At 37.1% G+C, this 18480-nt stretch overlaps 1 protein-coding gene across 5 annotated transcripts in view; it reads left to right on the top strand.

Moving 5' to 3' along the window:
• The window catches only part of npas2 (neuronal PAS domain protein 2), a 51245-nt gene that overhangs the window by 29687 nt on the left and 3078 nt on the right, over positions 1–18480 (top strand). For 2 of the 5 annotated variants that reach the window (XM_052556159.1, XM_052556160.1), the window contains exons 2-22: positions 3425–3518; positions 3617–3741; positions 3873–3929; positions 4742–4896; positions 5725–5816; positions 6587–6676; positions 8112–8235; positions 8814–8927; positions 9896–10014; positions 10162–10244; positions 11730–11836; positions 12043–12190; positions 12617–12698; positions 13476–13602; positions 13698–13801; positions 14402–14473; positions 15030–15188; positions 15748–15912; positions 15998–16188; positions 17700–17792; positions 17966–18176. In XM_052556159.1, coding sequence (XP_052412119.1) covers positions 3668–3741; positions 3873–3929; positions 4742–4896; positions 5725–5816; positions 6587–6676; positions 8112–8235; positions 8814–8927; positions 9896–10014; positions 10162–10244; positions 11730–11836; positions 12043–12190; positions 12617–12698; positions 13476–13602; positions 13698–13801; positions 14402–14473; positions 15030–15188; positions 15748–15912; positions 15998–16188; positions 17700–17792; positions 17966–18176 — 2367 coding nt within the window. In that variant the 5' untranslated portion in view covers positions 3425–3518; positions 3617–3667. Of the gene's footprint in view, positions 1–3424; positions 3742–3872; positions 3930–4741; positions 4897–5724; positions 5817–6586; positions 6677–8111; positions 8236–8813; positions 8928–9895; positions 10015–10161; positions 10245–11729; positions 11837–12042; positions 12191–12616; positions 12699–13475; positions 13603–13697; positions 13802–14401; positions 14474–15029; positions 15189–15747; positions 15913–15997; positions 16710–17699; positions 17793–17965; positions 18177–18480 lie in introns of those variants that run through there. The other 3 variants (XM_052556161.1, XM_052556162.1, XR_008153812.1) reach the window with 3 other exon arrangements.

The following is an 18480-nucleotide window of genomic DNA, read 5'->3' as shown; positions in this document are numbered from 1 at the left end:
TGAACTGTGAGATATTATACCCAAAAATTCTTCATACTGTAGACTACCAGTAAAATTGATAAAAAAAAATAAATAAAAAAATTAGGGATCTGACCATGTTTGTTTTGCTTAAGTGTTTCTTTCTTTAATTGCTAATGCAACCTTTCACACCACAGACTGAACAAAATTAAGCATTGCTTGCTTGGTAACTGTTCAACAAAGTATTGATAGTTGTGTAAATGTTGTCATACTGACAGTTGTCTAAAGTTTTGGTTGATTCCATTACATATCTTTATAGAGCGTTAGTCGCGCAAGTGCCACCAGTGGAAAAGGTTAGCGTAGTTCCCTGAAAACCTATTTTTGTAAATTCATCTGCCGTTCAGTGCTGTTTAAGCAGAAAGCTTATATTTTTTTCATTTATATTCTTGGTGTAGGCGGTGCTGCTAACCAAATTGACTTACGTTACTGGCAAATGTCCAAACAAGAAGCCAAAAATACACTGAGCTTGCTAAGATAAGCCTTTTAATTGCAGAGAACCTCCTAACAAGACAAAAATTCATATACCGTAACTAACTTAGCTTATGTTGAAATCCTCCTAATGACTGATGAAATTCTGTGTCAGGCTTCAGCATTTTTTTTTTTTTTTTGTTGATTTGTTTTGTCTTTATTTTCTAACATCTTGTCTTGGTTTCCAGTTGCTTTCCAAGATTTAAGAAGCAAAATAGCATTTTAAGACAATAAGACACAGTCTCTTAAATTAAATGTATTATTCTTGACTCATTGACAAATAGTTTTTCATCTCAACAGGGTAAGAAAAAGCAATTTCATTTCAGATAATTTTTTGAAACTGCAATAACGTTGTTTTGAACATATTTAGATGGTTTTGCAGGAAAACAAGAAAAAAAAATACTCTGTCTATCTTTTCTCCAAACTGCTTATCCTGTGTAGGGTCGCATACCCTACCCAACGCAAGACAACACTACTAACTGAGAAAATTATTTTTTGTGGTGCAGTTTGAAAAGATTTGTCCCATTGATTATTTGTGTGTGCATGCAATTTCAACACCCTCCTTTCACTCTCTCATACACTCTTTAACGACTCATCTCTCTCTCTCCCACTTTTTTCTCTTTATTCTTGTCTGTTGTGCTGGATTATGAAAAGAGCTTGGTGTAAAAGATGTTTCTAGGTCATGGCACTCCTTGCCGAAGCAGCATTTCCTGAGAGTTGTGTCATTGTTGCATTAATGCTTAAGCATAGGTGTCAACACAATATGTTTTGTGCATTTTCAATTCTTTGTCATCGGATATTACATTAAATGTTTAATGCAAAAATTGATAAAGTGAGTAAGCAGCACCTCAGTTCAAACCGTTTATGCTTTAGTCCAAAGCAGAAGGATTATTGACTGGACTAAGGTGGAGATCAACAGTTCATGTGTATATAATTAGACTTGAGCTAAAACAGCTCTGATACACCCAGAATCTTCATCATTGTAAAGGTTGGCGTGAGAAACAATTGCAGGCAGTTAATTAATGAACGTGTAGCTCTGGATGATGAACAGGTTCTGTGGCGCATCAACAGATTCCTATGATTGAATTTGTTAAAAAAAAAAAAATAAACAAAGGATGAAAATGTAAAATGTGAGTTTTATCAAACACATTCCATATAGCATGATGATTCTACACATTTTCACTGTGAAAGTAAAGTGAATCGGAACGGGGGAGATGGTAACTTTCACTTTTTTAATACAAATGTATCTGGTTTAAGAAACATATGGTTTATATACCATTAATAAACCTAAAGATTACATCATAATATTACATTTCATACAAGACAGAGTTACAATCAGTGAAACAGTTGAAAAAAAATAAATGTACTATTCACTTTGTCTCAAATAAGATCACATTTCATAGCAATGTTTTTCTTTAATATAATGATGTCACTAAATACATTTTAAAGGAAATATTTTAGCTGTCAGAGAGTAACATGTTTAAAGCAAAAGTCTGGATGGGACTTTTCATTTGTAATTATCAGAAATCTATTTTTTTAACTAATATAATACTTTTTAAAGTGATAGTTCACCCAAAAATGAAAATATCTGCTTACCCCCTGGACATCCAAGATGCAAGTGACTTTGTTTCTTCAGTAGGACACAAACCAAGATTTTAAACACAAACCGTTGCAGTCTATCACTCTTATAATGGAGGTTGATGGGATTCATGGCTAAAACATACAATAAAACAACGAAAGCATTCACAAACAAAAACCAAATTAAATCCTGTGATTTGTGTCGATTCATTGATGTGTAAAGACACAAAACAATCAGCCTGTGCAAGAAACTGAACAATATTTCTATCATTTTTTGCTTCTGATTTACACAATGTCCCAACTGTTAGAACTCTCCTGAGCGCATCCTGTTGTGTGTGTGAGGAGGCTGCTTCTTCTTCTTGCTTTATGGCGGATCGCAGACGAGTGTCAGTGGTCCATTTGAGGTGGTTGTAATGCACTTGTAAGTCTGCGATCTGCCATAAAGCAAGCAGAAGAAGCACCAGGACGCACTCCAGAGAGTTCTAACAGTTCGGACACTGCATGATTCAGAGGTAAAAAAAAAAACCCGATATAAATACGGTTCAGTTTCTTGCACAGACCGATCATTTGGTGTCTTTACACATCAATGTATCATCACAAGCCACAGGGTTTAATTTGGTTTTGTTTGTGTTTTTAACATTTCTCTTCTGAGTTTTCGACTGTACACTTAGATTTTTGGCTGATTTTTGATCACGAAGCACACAGTATGTGGTATCTCTGCTGGCTTTGGTGAAGTGTAATGTGTCTGGAGAAGTGCCAATGTTTTATTCATTTGACCGAGAGGGAGAGAGAGACAGAGAGAGAATATTTAATTAATGTCGGTGGTCTTTTTCCTTTTTTTCCAAACTTGTAAATACAGTTTAATAAAAAATAAAATATATAAAAATCACTAATTTGAAACTTTTTGTTGATTGTGTAGAAAAAGGTTTGCCCTTTCACAAAAAGGCAATGAACAAATGTTCTACTTGTATGATACTTTTAATATTGTCTATTATTATTCAATAAAACTTTGTGTTGTTTCATTGTCAGTAGTATATGTAAATGAACAATGTGTTTTCTTTTTCCAAGAAACGTGCACACAAGACTCCTGTTTTATTTTCCAGCAAAAATTCATGTGTACTAAAAAACATAGAGAGATGAAAAAGAAAAATGTATTTAAAAATATGCATAGGCCTACTTACAAGACCCTCTAGTCTATAAAAAGCCTTTTTGAGTTGAGATCACATGACCAGCCCAGTACTATGTACTTCGCATTGTCAGACACTTTCAGTTACAGAAATAAATTAGTCATGGACTAAAGCAATCATAAATACAACATAAAACCTGGCAACTAAAACATGCTTTTTGTTTTCTTCAACAGGTTCTTTTGTTTCAATCATTACCTTCATGGAGAGAGTTTTGCAAGTGTACATTAGCAAGAGAAGACAAGAGTCAAGATAAACAATATCTTGATGGTAAGCTAAGGACTGGCTAGCTGTAAGAACATAACTGCAGTCAACACCGGTGGCTTGCCATCAAAGATTTGTGAGTAGTGGCTAACCACTATCATCAGGTGGAGGTAGAAGACACGAATGGGACACGCTAGCCTTTCCAGACGGCCTGAATGGGAGAAGGAGTGAGCATGGACAACCTTTTGGAGTTTGGAGGCCTTTGTCCGTCCACCCGGAGGGAATGGGAGTGAGTCTATACTAGCATCTGCTTTCTACACACTTAGAATTAATTTTCCTTTTTCTATATGTTTTGTACGATTTTCAGAGTGCCAAAAATCAGTTTGAAATATAAATTGTTTTCCTGTGATTCCCTCTCAGCACAGGCAGCTGTGTGGATGACTTAATGGATGAAGATGAGAAAGACAGAGCAAAAAGGTCTGTGTGTTTAGCTCTTCATAGCCGTAGTACACATTATTGTGCAATGTTGAATAATAAAATCCCACATTAGATTGTGAACCTTTGAACTTTAATTGTGTCCAGAGGTGATTAAGAAATCACACCTCTAAAAGCTCTTCACACTTTCACTCAACACAATAGATTTCCCTTGAGAAAAAGTGTCTAGGGATGAAAGAGAAAGAAGGGGAGTAATGAAAATTACAGATAATTGAAAGGGTTGAAAAGAAAAATTATATGTATTATATATATATATATATATATATATATATATATATATATATATATACCATAATTTTAGTACTATTTTTGTTTTTAGTCCCAATACAGCTACAAATGCTAATGGTCATGACTCTTGACATTTTCCTCTTATTATTATTATTATTAAAATGAGGGGGAAAATGTTCTCTGTAACATAAGTAAAAAAAAAAACTAAAAAAACAAGCTTTTATCAGTTTTCATGATGTTGTGCACCACAGATGGACTGTTACCAGCAAAGGTGTTTGCTCTTTCATTTTGAGACTTTATATAAACCATTAGCTGGAAGCCTATCCTGAAATTGAACTGAAATTTGTAAAAATTGTTGTAGCATATAAGAGTGTGTAGTAGACATGTGTTTGTTATATTAGATATCTGGGATTCTTATTAGAAATCATGCACAAACACCATCATCGCATTCAGACATTTTCTTTTCGCAGATGTCTTCTTGTACTTTCAAAGCAGAATTATCATTAAAACTATGTAATTAAAAATGCTTTTTGTCCATCTCTCTCTCTCTCTCACTTTCTCTGCAGGGCGTCCCGTAATAAATCCGAGAAGAAGAGAAGAGACCAGTTCAATGTTCTCATTAAAGAGCTGTGTACGATGCTGCAGGGTCAAGGTCACCCCCGCAAGATGGACAAATCCACCATCCTGCAGAGAACCATTGACTTCCTGCAGAAACAGAAAGGTGCGGGAGAAAGGTCACATTAAAAAAAACCAGATGGAAAAATAAATGTAGTTTGATGGACATTTATGTTGGTGCATATTAACAGAAATTTCTTCTCCCAGTTTTTACTCTCATTGCCTTGAAAAATTATTTATTTTGGATATTTGAACAAAACTGAATTATATCCAACTCAAACATCAACATCAAAACATAATCTCTCAACGAAACATCACCTGAAATCGTGAATCATGATTTTGTTCCTCATATTTGTATGTGCAAGGAATATTCTGCATATGTGTGGTCACATGCAGTTCTAGAGAGAAAAAAAAATCTTAATTCTTATAAACTTCCAGAGAAGTAAACCTCATTAGAAGACAAGCGCGTTGCAGATATTTTGTTTGGGAGATGGTTTGATTTGATTCGAATTGGTTTGTATAATCAGTACCACAATTGATTTAAACTTTGAATGCGTTTTATTTCACTAATGCTAGGGTTTACACTCTGATTAATAATTTATTTTTGCATTGAGAGGAGCTAACTTCTTCAGGCTCCTGTGAGTATCACTACAAACACCTTTGTGTGCCAAGAGCTGCTGTGTGTTGGGCCCAGTTCCATTTCCTGTCTGAATCCAGGGCACAGCTGTCAGGCCATCGGCAGAACGTTTACTGGCAGCAGATTTCACTGCTCCTATAAACAATCCCAGTGCCGTTTCCAACTTCCTTACTGTTTGATTGAAATTTCTTTTGATTTTCACCCATTCCATCCAAACCTATTAGTCCACACGATTCCTTTCTCAGAATTCCACAATCAAGTTCTCACAATATTTTCCCACTGTTTGATGTTTTCCAGAGATCACGGCGCAAACAGAATGCTGTGAGGTCCGGCAGGACTGGAAGCCTTCTTTCCTCAGCAACGAGGAATTCACCCAGTTAATGCTGGAGGTAAAGGAATCTTGTTACCGTCAAATCTGCTTCATCAACCTTCAGTTTCACTGTTGCCCTGTGCGAATACTCCACACTCCAGATGTATTTCTTAAGTACCTTGCTGTCAACACATCATGCATTTTGCGAGGCTATGAGATGCCTTATAGCGCTGCTTCAGGCATAAATGGAGAGCCTGCTTAAAAAGAAACATTACAAATAAAGGAAACTCATGTAAGCTCATTCATGTAGCAGAAATACAGGATGTTAATAACCTGCACACAGCATTCATATAGCCTTAAAACCGGAAGCATTTTTGAATTATCCCCAGAGTTTCCAGAATTAAGGAAACATTCACACTCGAACACGTCCTTTCAAAAACAACCTCTGGCTCTTCTCGGTTTTGCCAAGGTACAAGTCTAGTAAATAAAGCATGTAAAAGCAGCAATGTGGAAGATGGTATGAGTTGGGGAATCCTTCATTTGTTTCTAAGAAGAAAAAAAAACAGTGCAAACTCAAGAGGCTGACAATCAACATTCTTCAGCTACCAAGGTTTCTCAGAACCAGCTTTCTCAGCTGTGATGAATTGAATACCCATTTATAACATTGTGTAAAACAATATTAAAAAGTTAAGTTCAGTCCTTCACTATATAATGACTGATGATTCAATACAGACAGAATATCCATTGTTAGATAAACAATTTCTTAAATAACAAATGGAACATTGCTATTAGTATTTTATGAGAATTTCTGCAGATTCATATGGATTTTTTTTTTTTGTGTTATGACAGGCATTGGATGGCTTCCTAATAGCTCTTACCACAGATGGGAACATCATATATGTATCTGACAGTGTCTCGTCTCTCATTGGTCATCTACCGGTAAGTGAGGGATGTGATACCAATGCAATAAACCCCAATCCAATGCATCCAAGAGGACTTGATTTGGTGCTTTACTTTTCATCAAATGAACTCATTACCTCTGAGAATGCCTTGACTAGTCTGATAAACTCATGTTATTAGTAATATAATTGTCATGATTTTCTAAACTTAGATAAGGCAGCCCACACACAGCAGGTTTTCTGTAGGCTGTTGACAACAGTCCTTAGGAAATGGCAATGCTTCCATTTTTTTTAGACCTTCAATTGTATTTGTGCAGTATCAAAAAATCATGAAATGTCAAGTGCTATGGCTCATGGAATATTTTTCTGAAATTGTGTGGAAAATATACCCCCAACTGAAGTGAAAGGTAATTGGCAGTTAAGTGGTTTCACTTATTACAGAAAAAAAGCCTATTTCATAAACCCAAATCAGTGTTCCTCTCTTCTTAATGCTGCAAATGCGTCAAAATCTATTCATTGTGTGATCACATGCTGCCAGTCTAATGAGATTTTCTTCCAGACTTTACCTTTATTTCGGTTCCTGCTGTGTGTGAGTTACAAATGCGGTCGGATGGTACTGATGGATACTTTCATAACTGTCAAACCTACCTTGACCTTTGACCTTATTAAGCAGAGAGGAGGGCTTAGCAGACCCTTGTTATTGAGGAACAGGACAAGCTGAAAGCCATGTAACCATTATGGATCTACTCAGATTGTGCTAATATTTTTCAGATTTGTTTGAGATGGTGGTTGGGTTGGACAGAACTACTATCTCCTGTAACAGCAGAAAGCTGCCTTTGTCCACCAGGCAGTTTTAGAATTCTTATTCCGTGCCATTATAGTATTTATTAATAATATTCTGAATAGTATTTGATATGGTTTCATTATTAGTTTATTGTTAGTTTTACATTATTATTTGATGTGTGAATGAGATTTAATGAGTTTTAATCATTTTAGCTTAACATTTCTAATTTATTTCAGCTTTATTCAAACGGACCTATTCCACATCATTTTCATTAAAAAAAAAAACACTTATATGACACTCTAATTGGTATTTTATTACCGTTGCCTCAATTACAAATGGAAATGCAAAAAAAAAAAAAAATTTAACTTCTATAGAAGCTACCCAACTATGACATCATCTGCTTTTGAGAAACCCTTAAATGTGAAAAGGATCTATTACCGAAAGCTATTTTTAATAGATTTAGTTTTAATAGCAACACTGCCACAAGGTGGTTTATTTTGATGGTGTAATTTTAATTGATAAACATTAATACTATAACTGCTAATTCCACTACTATTTTTAATAATAATAATGCTACTATGTGAATAATGTTACTACTAAGTGCTTAGTATTATGGGAAATGTAGTGCATTGTGTAGCACTAATGAAAGAGAGCAAGGAGTGACGTTGTCATGGATACTGCTGTGTCTCAGTCAGATATGGTGGACCAGAACATTTTGAACTTCCTGCCAGAACGAGAACATGGAGAGGTGTATAAACTTCTGTCATCACACATGCTCTTGACCGAGCCCTCTGCTGTGGACCTACTCAACAGCAGTAAGTATACATAGATGCACAGATCAACACACTCGCGCACACACACACACACAGATGTATGCAGTATACTGTGAGTGCGTGCTGTCTTAGTGGCTGGCTGTAGTGTGCTCTATGATTACACTCATGGCTAATTATAGAGGCTCAGTGCATGCAGTGTAACACAGATTATCTGTTACAACACCCTGATAATCCCACATACATCTCTTACCCTGACCCCAATCCATAAAACACACACACACACACTCACCAATACTGAGAGATAACAATACTGGTTGAAAAAACAGTCACTGTTGATTATTCACCTTCATCACCACCTCTTGTTTTACTGGCCACACTCGTTTGTGCACACACACACACATACACACACACACACACACACACACACACATAGAGACTGTTGAGACTTATTGTACTGTATTTTAGGATAATCATCAAAGTCACACTGGGGCCACAGCCGTAATAGAACATTAGCCTCAACCTTGTGTGTTCGTCTGACAAACCGAATTGCTGTTATATCAGCTGCTAACAGTCTCTTTCCTTTCCCTGTGCACTTTTTTTCTTTTCTTTCTTTCTTTCAGATGAGACACACGTAGAGTTCTGCTGTCATTTAGCAAGGGGAAACATTGACCCAAAAGAACCACCCACGTACGAACATGTCAAATTTGTTGGAGATTTCAAGTTTCATAATAACGGTGGGTTTTTATTTGTCACTTTTAGTACTCCCAGCCACATGCAACACAAACAGAGACACTAATAATTGATGGATAGATAAAAAAAAATGTATGACTTGATTCTAGAAGTAAACTTCAGCTGTGATAACAAGCATTTGGAATGAACATGCATTTGTTTTTCTTTCTGTGTATTTAGTCGAGGAAGATATTTAATGAGGAGGAGGCATTTGCCTACATTGGAATTATTGGTTTATTTCCTCATTTGCATGTAGAAAGTCATTGTAAGGTTACATCTTTTCTAATAACAAATGTGAAAATGTGAAGAATCTTGGACAAGAAACATTCGAGCCATGGCCAGAACTATACTAGTTCTTGGTAATCACTTATTTACCATACGTACTTTATTATTCACTTTCTTATTTGGTTGGTATAAAAGATTTAAAATATACTTGAATTCCCTAGTTTAAAATAAATGTACTATAAATGTATTTGAAATGTTAAGTATACTACAGATACATTTACATATTTATGTACCTAATAAAAATACCCTTTATATTCAAAAAAACAAAAAACCTTTATACTCAATTGTGCTTAAACTGTGCTGAAGTAGTGCTGATGTACTACAGATATACTGAAGTATATTTGTTTATGCTAAAGTGGAACTATTGCAAATATACTTTAGGTACACTTCAAATATCTTGCATTTAAAGATCAATGGCCACGTACACACTGCAGGTTTCAGGAGTGACAGCCACATTAAATGCAGGAGTGTGTCCCATATATTATCGTTGCTTGTGTGTATGGAACAGCAGTCACTCAGGTAACCATAGCAACATTTTGACGTCTTGCGGGAGTCGATAAGAATTTAGCCATTTGGTATCTGCCATTTTTCGGCTAATGACTTTTAGATATTGCAATATATGTAAAATGTAGCTTGGCCTAAGAATAATACTTAATAATAAACAGAACATGTTTTCTTTGTGTCACAGTGCCTCTGTCCTCATGTAATGGTTATGAGCTGGCGTTCCCACGCACTCTGCAGTCCTCACTAGAGGAGCAGATCTGTCTTGTAGCCACTGTGAGACTCGTGACCCCTCAGTTCCTAAAGGTAACAGAGGAACCACCCCCACATACACAAGACACTGATTCACATGCACTTAAACGCATACGCTCAAAATCAATGCACATACTGCTTGCGTTCATCCTTATGTCAAACTAAGGACAGACTTATTGCCTGTGTGTGTGTGTGTCATAGGATCTGTGCAACGTGGAGGATGTGTGTGATGAATTCACATCAAGACACAGCCTGGAATGGAAATTTCTCTTCTTAGATCATAGGTGAGTCAAATGCTGTTTCATTATGCAAACGACTCCTCTGATGTTGTGATTCTGCATGGTCTTTTATGCAAAGCTCATTTACGTCCATTTGAATCATGACTCCTCTCTGATTATGTCATTTATTTGATTCATTCATCAGTTGCTGACCCACTTACATCTGCTAATTCAGATTTTCCGCTGTCCCACGCATGGCTGCGAGGGCCAGTGATGTCATCAGATGTGCGTGTGCTTGAATCAGTTTTCACACTCGGATTTTAATATGGTGTTTTTATTCTGCTGTGGCCATTCATAAATTTCAGCATAGAGATTATTTACTTAAAAGGCGTTTGTGACCCCCAGAGAGTTACATAACGGTGTGTGTGCGAGTACTGGATGTTCCTGTTCCCTACAGTGCTATAATTGGACATTAGAGCTGTCTCGTCAAACTCACTTTTAAAGGAGAAGTGTGTCATTTCTACATCACTCACTCAAAATATTGTGGTTTTCAAACAGGTTTCCCAAATACTCCGTGTCTTTTTCATGCTCAGTCATACAGATATTCCTGTACCAGAAATCATGCTTTTGGTTGAGCCAGTGTTGCTGTGTCAATCCGGTTAAGAAAAGTTTTTTGAAACACAATGTTTACATTGGGAGATTAACCTATACAGTTTATGAATATTTAACTTTCTCTGAAAGTCTTTTTTTTAATGGAAAAAATGAATTGTTTGCTTTTTAAAATAGTCTTCTCATTAACACCATTATATTGTTCAAATCTGACTGATGCGTGAATGCAGAATGTGCACGAACACAAGAGGCGGGATTTATCTCATGAACCAATCAAGGCCAATCTAACCAGTCATGTACAATCATATCTCTCACGTGTCCCCATTCATTCTCCGTTACCCCACTCCAAACTTATGACACACCATATGGTTTCTGTTAGAACTCAATGGGCTCAGGGGAGGCAGGACAGATGCAGACTCCCACTGTAACTTTACCTGCTGGAACTGCTGTTGGACAATGCTTCTTTTATATGATTACCATAAAAAAAATACAATAAGCATTCTAAATATTTCTCTCTTTTTTGGACTTTTATACAACAAGAAAATTACATTTAAAATAGATTAACAGTTATTTTAAATAAAAATAATATTTCAAAGTATTAGTTTTACTATATTTTTGATTAAATAACTGTACCCTTGGAGAATCTTAAGTGTCTCTTTATTTACACTCAGACACATACATGACTCAGTCAGCTATGGATACCCATCTTTCTTATTTCAGTGGTTCCCATGGTGATGAGTGTCTCCAGGTTCATCCGAGCCCCCATGATTCATTCCTTTAGTGCACTGCCAGTTTATTGGGTGTTAAAGTACATATATAAGACTGAGTTCTTGTTTTGTAAAATGGTTCAATACTTGGAATTGTGCATGTGCTGGTAGCAGCTCAGGAGAAGCATAGTATGAGTGGATAGTATGTACTGAATGTGTGTGTGTGTGTTCACAGGGCCTCTCCTATCATTGGGTACCTGCCGTTTGAGGTTTTAGGGACTTCGGGTTACGATTACTACCATGTGGATGACCTGGAGCTGATTGCTCAGTGTCATAAACAATGTGAGTGTTATATCTCTCGCTCCTTCTCTCTTTCTCTTTAAAAACTAGGTCAGTAAACTGTCTTGGAAATTTTGTTCTGTTTGTGTGAATCACAGAGGAGCTGAAAATGCCCCTACCAGGAAAGATGAAAGACCCTGTAAGAAGCTTTCAAATCATTTTTAGACACTACTGATCTTGTGTGTGTGTGTGTGTGTGTTTTTTTGCAGTGATGCAGTTTGGGAAAGGAAAATCCTGTTACTATCGGTTTCTGACTAAAGGGCAGCAGTGGATCTGGCTACAGACACACTATTACATCACATACCACCAGTGGAACTCCAAACCAGAGTTTATCGTCTGTACACACAGTGTGGTCAGGTAAAACACACACAATCATTATTTACCCATGTATATGGAAAGAATGTGCATGCCACACACTCTCATTTATATGTATATAAAAACAAAAAACATCTTTAAATAAAGCTCAAACACATTCAAGCTTTTTAAAATATTTTAGAATTAATAATATACAGATATCTGTGTGCAAATGCCTGTTCATAATTACTTCAAGAGTAGTTCATATTCTTGAACTAGTCAGCACAATTAATTCCCCGCTTTACAGTATCTGTTGTTTTTGTTTAAAATGTTTCCATCTAGTGGTAAGATTGTGTTACTACAAATCCTAGTTTGGCTTTCAAAATTGAGCATATTCTCAGAAATTCACTGCATTACAGGATCAGTCTAAAGCTTTTCACAATAAATATATGAAAAGTAAAAAAAAAAATACTTCTTCTCTATCTAAAGCTATGCTGAAGTCCGAGCAGAAAGAAGGAGAGAGATTGGATTGGAGGAAAGTTCATCTGATATGGCAACATCCTCAATCAAGGTCCTACACATGTGCAGAAAACACACAGTGCTTTACATTTGTTTAATAAATAGTTTTTCATGTTAAAGAAATAGATTACCCAAGATGTAGATTGATTTTTCACCAATGGATCCTCTGCAGTGAATGGGTGCCGTCAGAAGGAGAGACCAAACAGCTGATAAAAACATCATAATAATCCACAAGTAATCCACAAGACTCCAGTCCATCACTTAAAACCTATGAAGAAGAAAAACAGTTTGGGATGATTTTAACTTCATACCGTTTCTACTTGCTAAAATGCCAGTTCTCTATCCATAATATAGCTTTCTACATAAAAAAAAAATCATCTTGTCTGGATCAAGAGAGAAATGTGTGCAGATCAAGCACCATTTGCAAGCCAAAACAGTTCTGAACAATTATATTGGTGTGTTTGGATGTGAGAGGACAACAGGGGATGAACTTTTTCTTTGGAGGAAGTATCAAGATGGATTTTCCATTATAGATTTTGGTGATGGTTGAAAGTTAAAATGCCTTAATGATAGATTTCATTCTCACAAACATGCAACATTTCACTTCAAAAAACATTAATTGATGGACTGGAATGGTGTGGAGTGTCGTGATTTTTGCCCAGTTGTTTGCACTATCATTCTGACGGCACCCATTCACTGCAGAGGATCCACTGGTGAGCAAGTGATGTAATGCTAAATTTCTCCAAATCTGTTCCAATGAAGAATCAACTCTTTATCTTGAATGGATTGAAGGTGACTGCAGATTTCCTTTAATGTGTTTTGTGTGCAGGGGCAGGAGGTGTTTTTGGACATGTGTCCTCCTTTAGAAGCTACACGGGAAAGAATCAGCAGCGCTCGATCAGTGTCATCACAGAGTTCTATAAAATCATCACACACAGCGCTGTCTGACTCTGCGTGTAAGTACAAACACACCTCCATTAAAACTCTGTACTTATGAGGTGCACTTGTGCATCAGGTGATCATGTGAAAGCCTGTGCGTCTGTGTCCACAGCGAACTCATCAGTGAGGTACACAGAAGCATGCACATCTTCACGGCAGTCTGCTTCCATTGGTCCTGAGAAGAGTTCCAGCAGATTGCCACATAATGGATCAAAGGTACAAACATGCACATCGTCATCTTCATCTTTATCCTTTATAGGTGCAGTCTTCAGTCTTATATGATCCTTCAGAAATCATTCTAATATGCTGATTTTTGTTCATTAAGAAACATCTCTTATTAGCATGTTGAAAACAGTTGTGTTGCTCAATATTTTGGTGGAAACTGTGATGATTTTTCTCAGGATTACTTGATGATTAGAGAATTCAAAAGAACAGCATTTATATGACTTAAAGATCTTCAGTAACAAAGTAAAAATCTTTACTCTTACGTTAGTTCAATTTAAAGCATCATTGCTGAATAAAACAACAATTTCCTAACAAAAGGGGACATTGGATTGGATGTTGCTATGAGCTGAGGGAGGACATGCTACTACGGGACAGTCACTCAGCACTTGTGGGCGGGGCTTGAGCAATATGACATCATACTGCTCTGAAAATTAAAACGGCTTTAATTGTTGTGAATGTTTAGATTTTTTTTTGGGGGGGGGGGGGGGGGGGGGGGGGGTCAAAAATTGAATGCCCCCTCCCCCACCCAAACTTTACGGTCGTGTGTGTGTGTGTGTGTGTGTATCTGATTGTTTTGTCTCTATGTTTTAGACCCTGCTTCAGAGGCAGAGCTCTTCTGAGCCCCCGTCAACCTCCCCTTCCTGCAGTCAGCATTCCACTGTGGTCAGTCTCTCTCAGCTGCTCTCTTTCTTTTCCTACTTTTTCCTTTTGTCTCTCTTTTTGTGTAAGTAAAGCTACAGTTTAGTGTTTGTTCTAATCTTAGAATAGAAAAGACTGTTAACATTTTACCGTTGACTGGGTGATGGGTACTAATTTAGAACCTCCCACATATTTCTGCTGAAGGAATGGAAGTTTAGGCCTATAAAAATGGTTTCCACTGGTCCCATAAACCTGCTGGACTTAAACCAAGGACTGCTAATATTACGGTTGTAATGCTGTCCATGCATACAAAAAGCTGCCACTTTGTCCATCTAAAATAAAATCTGAATAAGATTTGTGAATGTACTGTCCATTGATTGCTATTAATTCTATTTGTTATAACTTCTGCCCATTGCAGCTCACAGTGGCATTCAAAATAGCTTTTCAAAATGTTACGCAATAACGTAGAAACAATAGCCAGATTTGAAAGAAGTATACAGTTTCCAAAAGCGTTATGTGTTTGCTCCTTTTGTATATTTGAGTGTGTGTTCTCAGTGTTTTGTGTGGATGTGGGTTGCAGACACAATCTCTGTACAGATTCCAGCAGCCTCAGTTAGGCGTCATGCATCAGCTGAAAGAGCAGCTAGAAGAGCGGACACGCATCCTACAGGCCGACATCAAAACACAGCAACAAGAGCTGCACGACATTAAAGAGAAACTACAACTTGCTAATCTACAGGTACAGGCACAGAATTAAAACATGCATGTTGTCTTTATTTGTGCAAACTGGGGACAGATAGAATACTTCAAACATAGAAAATAATGTAAAAAATATATAAAGAAAAAAATATATATATACATATATAAAAAAGTGCGACTTATAGTCCGGAAAATACGGTATACACTTTCTTCATTTGTTTTTGAAATAATTATATTATGCACACCTAGGCTGCATTTAAATCACAGTAGAAACTGTTATATTGAGAAATATTAATAGTTAAAAAAAAAAATTTAATTTTAATTTTGATATGTTTAAAAATGGTATTTATTTCAGCAGCCATTACTCCAGTCTTCAGTGTCACATGATCCTTCAAATATAACATGCTATTTTAATCAGTTCTTATATGCTAATTTACTGCTCAAGAACCATTTGTTGCAAGTATCAAACAGTTACTACTTTTGAACTGTAGTATAGTTAGACCATATTCCTACTTTGTGGGAAAAAAAGCTACTGTTTTCAGAGAGAAAGTTTGTTATGGAGTCTGACTTTTAATCTGCCTGGGTCTCTGTGTTTGCAGATGTTACTCCAGCAGCCGATACAGGGAGAGTTTGCCAGTTCTGGTCTGCAGCAGCAGGGTCCAGGCCGGCCGTCCCAACACAGCACCCAGCCCAAACCTCAACACTGTGTTTCGCATTCATCACACACACTACTCCGAGAACAGCCTAGTAGCTCATCTGCTCAGGTACACATTAGGCACAACACACACACATAAATATTACTCACTCGCAGACTCGTTCAATTATGGATGTCTTTTTGTGTGTGTTTAGGGCCAGCAGAGACTGGTTCAGACTGGACACATGCAGGCCGTCAGTGTTCCAATGCAGACACACACCAGTCTCACCACACCCTTCTATAGCAACCCAATGATGTTCTCACCCAACCACGGACACCGAACCCAACAGGACACACAATGCCAAAGACTCACACACACAGACTACAGCCAGGAAGGACAGCTACGGTAACAACACACCTTAAACAAAGTTTACTCTGGCAGAAGAACATTGCAAAGGCCTATTCACACCAAGACGAATGTTCAGTGTGAAAATTTGGTTGAATAGCCTTGAAAAATCAAGATCCTAACCTTTATCCTAACTCAGAAATCTTTTATAAATTGTTAAAATATTGGTATGAAAGTGGTGACATTGGTAACCCATACTTGGAATTGATGCTCTGCATTTAACCCATTCAAGTGCGCACACACAGCAGTGAGTAGGGAACAAACAAACACCGTGAACACATACCCGCAGTATAGCAGTGGGCAGCTAATTGTTCCAGCGCTCGGGGAGCAATTGTGGGGGTTCAGTGCCTTGCTCAAGGGCACTTCAGCCATGGGTACTGAGGGTGGAAGAGCAATGTTCATTCACTCATTCACCCCCACCTACAACTCCTGCCACCACTGACACTCAAACCTGCGACCTTCGTGTTACAAGTCCGATTCTCTAACCATTAGGCCACAGCTGCCCACGTGTCCAGGATGACGTGAGTCCAGAAAATGTTGTGTAAACTGTAATGTTTTTTTTTTCAAAGGCATAAATTTAATTTAATTATGTGTGGTATGAGTAAATAGTGCTTATAAACAGCTGTTGAGATAGTATTCTCAAATTCTGTCATTAATTACTCACCTGACATGAAAGAGAAGTTAAATAAGTCATTATTTTTATTTTCTTTGCACACAAAAAATATACTGATAGCTTCATAACATTACAGTTGAACCACTGATGTCATGTGGACTGTTTTACACCTTTCTGGCCCTTGAACCTGTCAGTTGCATTGCTGTCTATTTCCGCATTTCCACCAAAATTACCCAGAACAATTGTACCAGGAACTTTTTTTAGGTCTTTTCGCATGGCAGGAACCTTTTCATAGTACCAGAACTAATCGTGGAACTACCCACCTTTCTGCGTTTTCGCACCGCAGAAACCAGGTGTGATTTTAGTATCGCACTGACTTTTTCGAGAACCGAATTAGCTCCTACTCCGGAGCAGGGTCTAACCAGCACAACTGGTACTTACCATGACGTAAGTAGACTTTGATTGGCCAGACACGTTCAAAAAAATCTTAATTTGTGTTCTGAACATGAACGAAGTTCTTAATGGTTTGGAACAACATGAGGGTGAGTAGTTAATGACAGAACTTGTATTTTTGGGTCAACTATCCCTTTAATACAGTATCTCTGATTGGAATAGCAGTTTCTAATGACATTTGAACTATTTTATTAAAATATAACTATTATTTGGCTGTTTTCAATAAATAATATATTACAGATCCATGATAGACTAGTAACAAACTAATTTAGCCATGACTTTACTGGGAACAACAGAATAAGAGGTGTTTTCTGGTTTCTGGTAGAGTGAGGGATCTTCATGATTGGCTGATTTTGGTAATGAATTACTACAGAATGTGTAATTATAACAAACACGTTCCATGATCTGATCAGTAATGTCACACGGGGTGTTTTTGGATTGGTAGGATGCTACTAAACCAACCAATGCAGACGCTTGTACCAGACAGCAATGGGGGGGCCCAGTCTTCCCAATGCAGCTCAACTATTCAACAAACCAAGTGAGTGTGTTTGAGCATGAAGGCCCCATTAAAAATGAACATGAAGTCATAGACTGAATGGTTGGCTAAATTTGGAAGAGCATACTACTTTTGCTATTTGTGTCGTAACAGAAGTAGTACGAGTAGTATGCTAGCATACTATTTGAAATTCACTAAAAATGTTTGTGTTACAGATATCCTCTGGACCAGCAGATGATGGCTCCTTCCTTCCCTGTGCAGCAGGTGAACTGTAATGCTGTGCTCGTCCCTTCCCCTGTCTTCACCTCACCAATCATGATCCCCCATAATAGTTTCATCACCCATCAGGCCACGCCCACCTACACGCCTCACCTGTCGGCTGCCCCACACAGTTTACCACTACAACAACCTCAGCAGTTCTTTCAGGTAAACATTATTGTGATTCAGATGTACGAATCATATGTGACCCTGGACCACAAAAACCAGTTATACCTCACATGAAATCTAAATAAATAAGCTTTCCATTGATATGTTGTTTGTTAGGATAGGACAATATTAGAAAGTCTGGAAATCTGAGGATGCAAAAAAAATTTGAAATATTATATCTTAGCGATGCATGTTACTAATTAAAAATTAAGTAGGAAATTGAAAAAATGTCTTCGTAGAACATGATCTTTACTTAATATCCTAATGATTATTGGCATAAAAGAAAGATCGATCATTTTGACCC

The sequence above is a fragment of the Carassius gibelio genome, chromosome B5 (genome assembly GCF_023724105.1).
Source record: "Carassius gibelio isolate Cgi1373 ecotype wild population from Czech Republic chromosome B5, carGib1.2-hapl.c, whole genome shotgun sequence".
Classification (NCBI taxonomy): domain Eukaryota; kingdom Metazoa; phylum Chordata; class Actinopteri; order Cypriniformes; family Cyprinidae; genus Carassius; species Carassius gibelio.
This window is presented reverse-complemented; position numbering and strand designations above follow the sequence as displayed.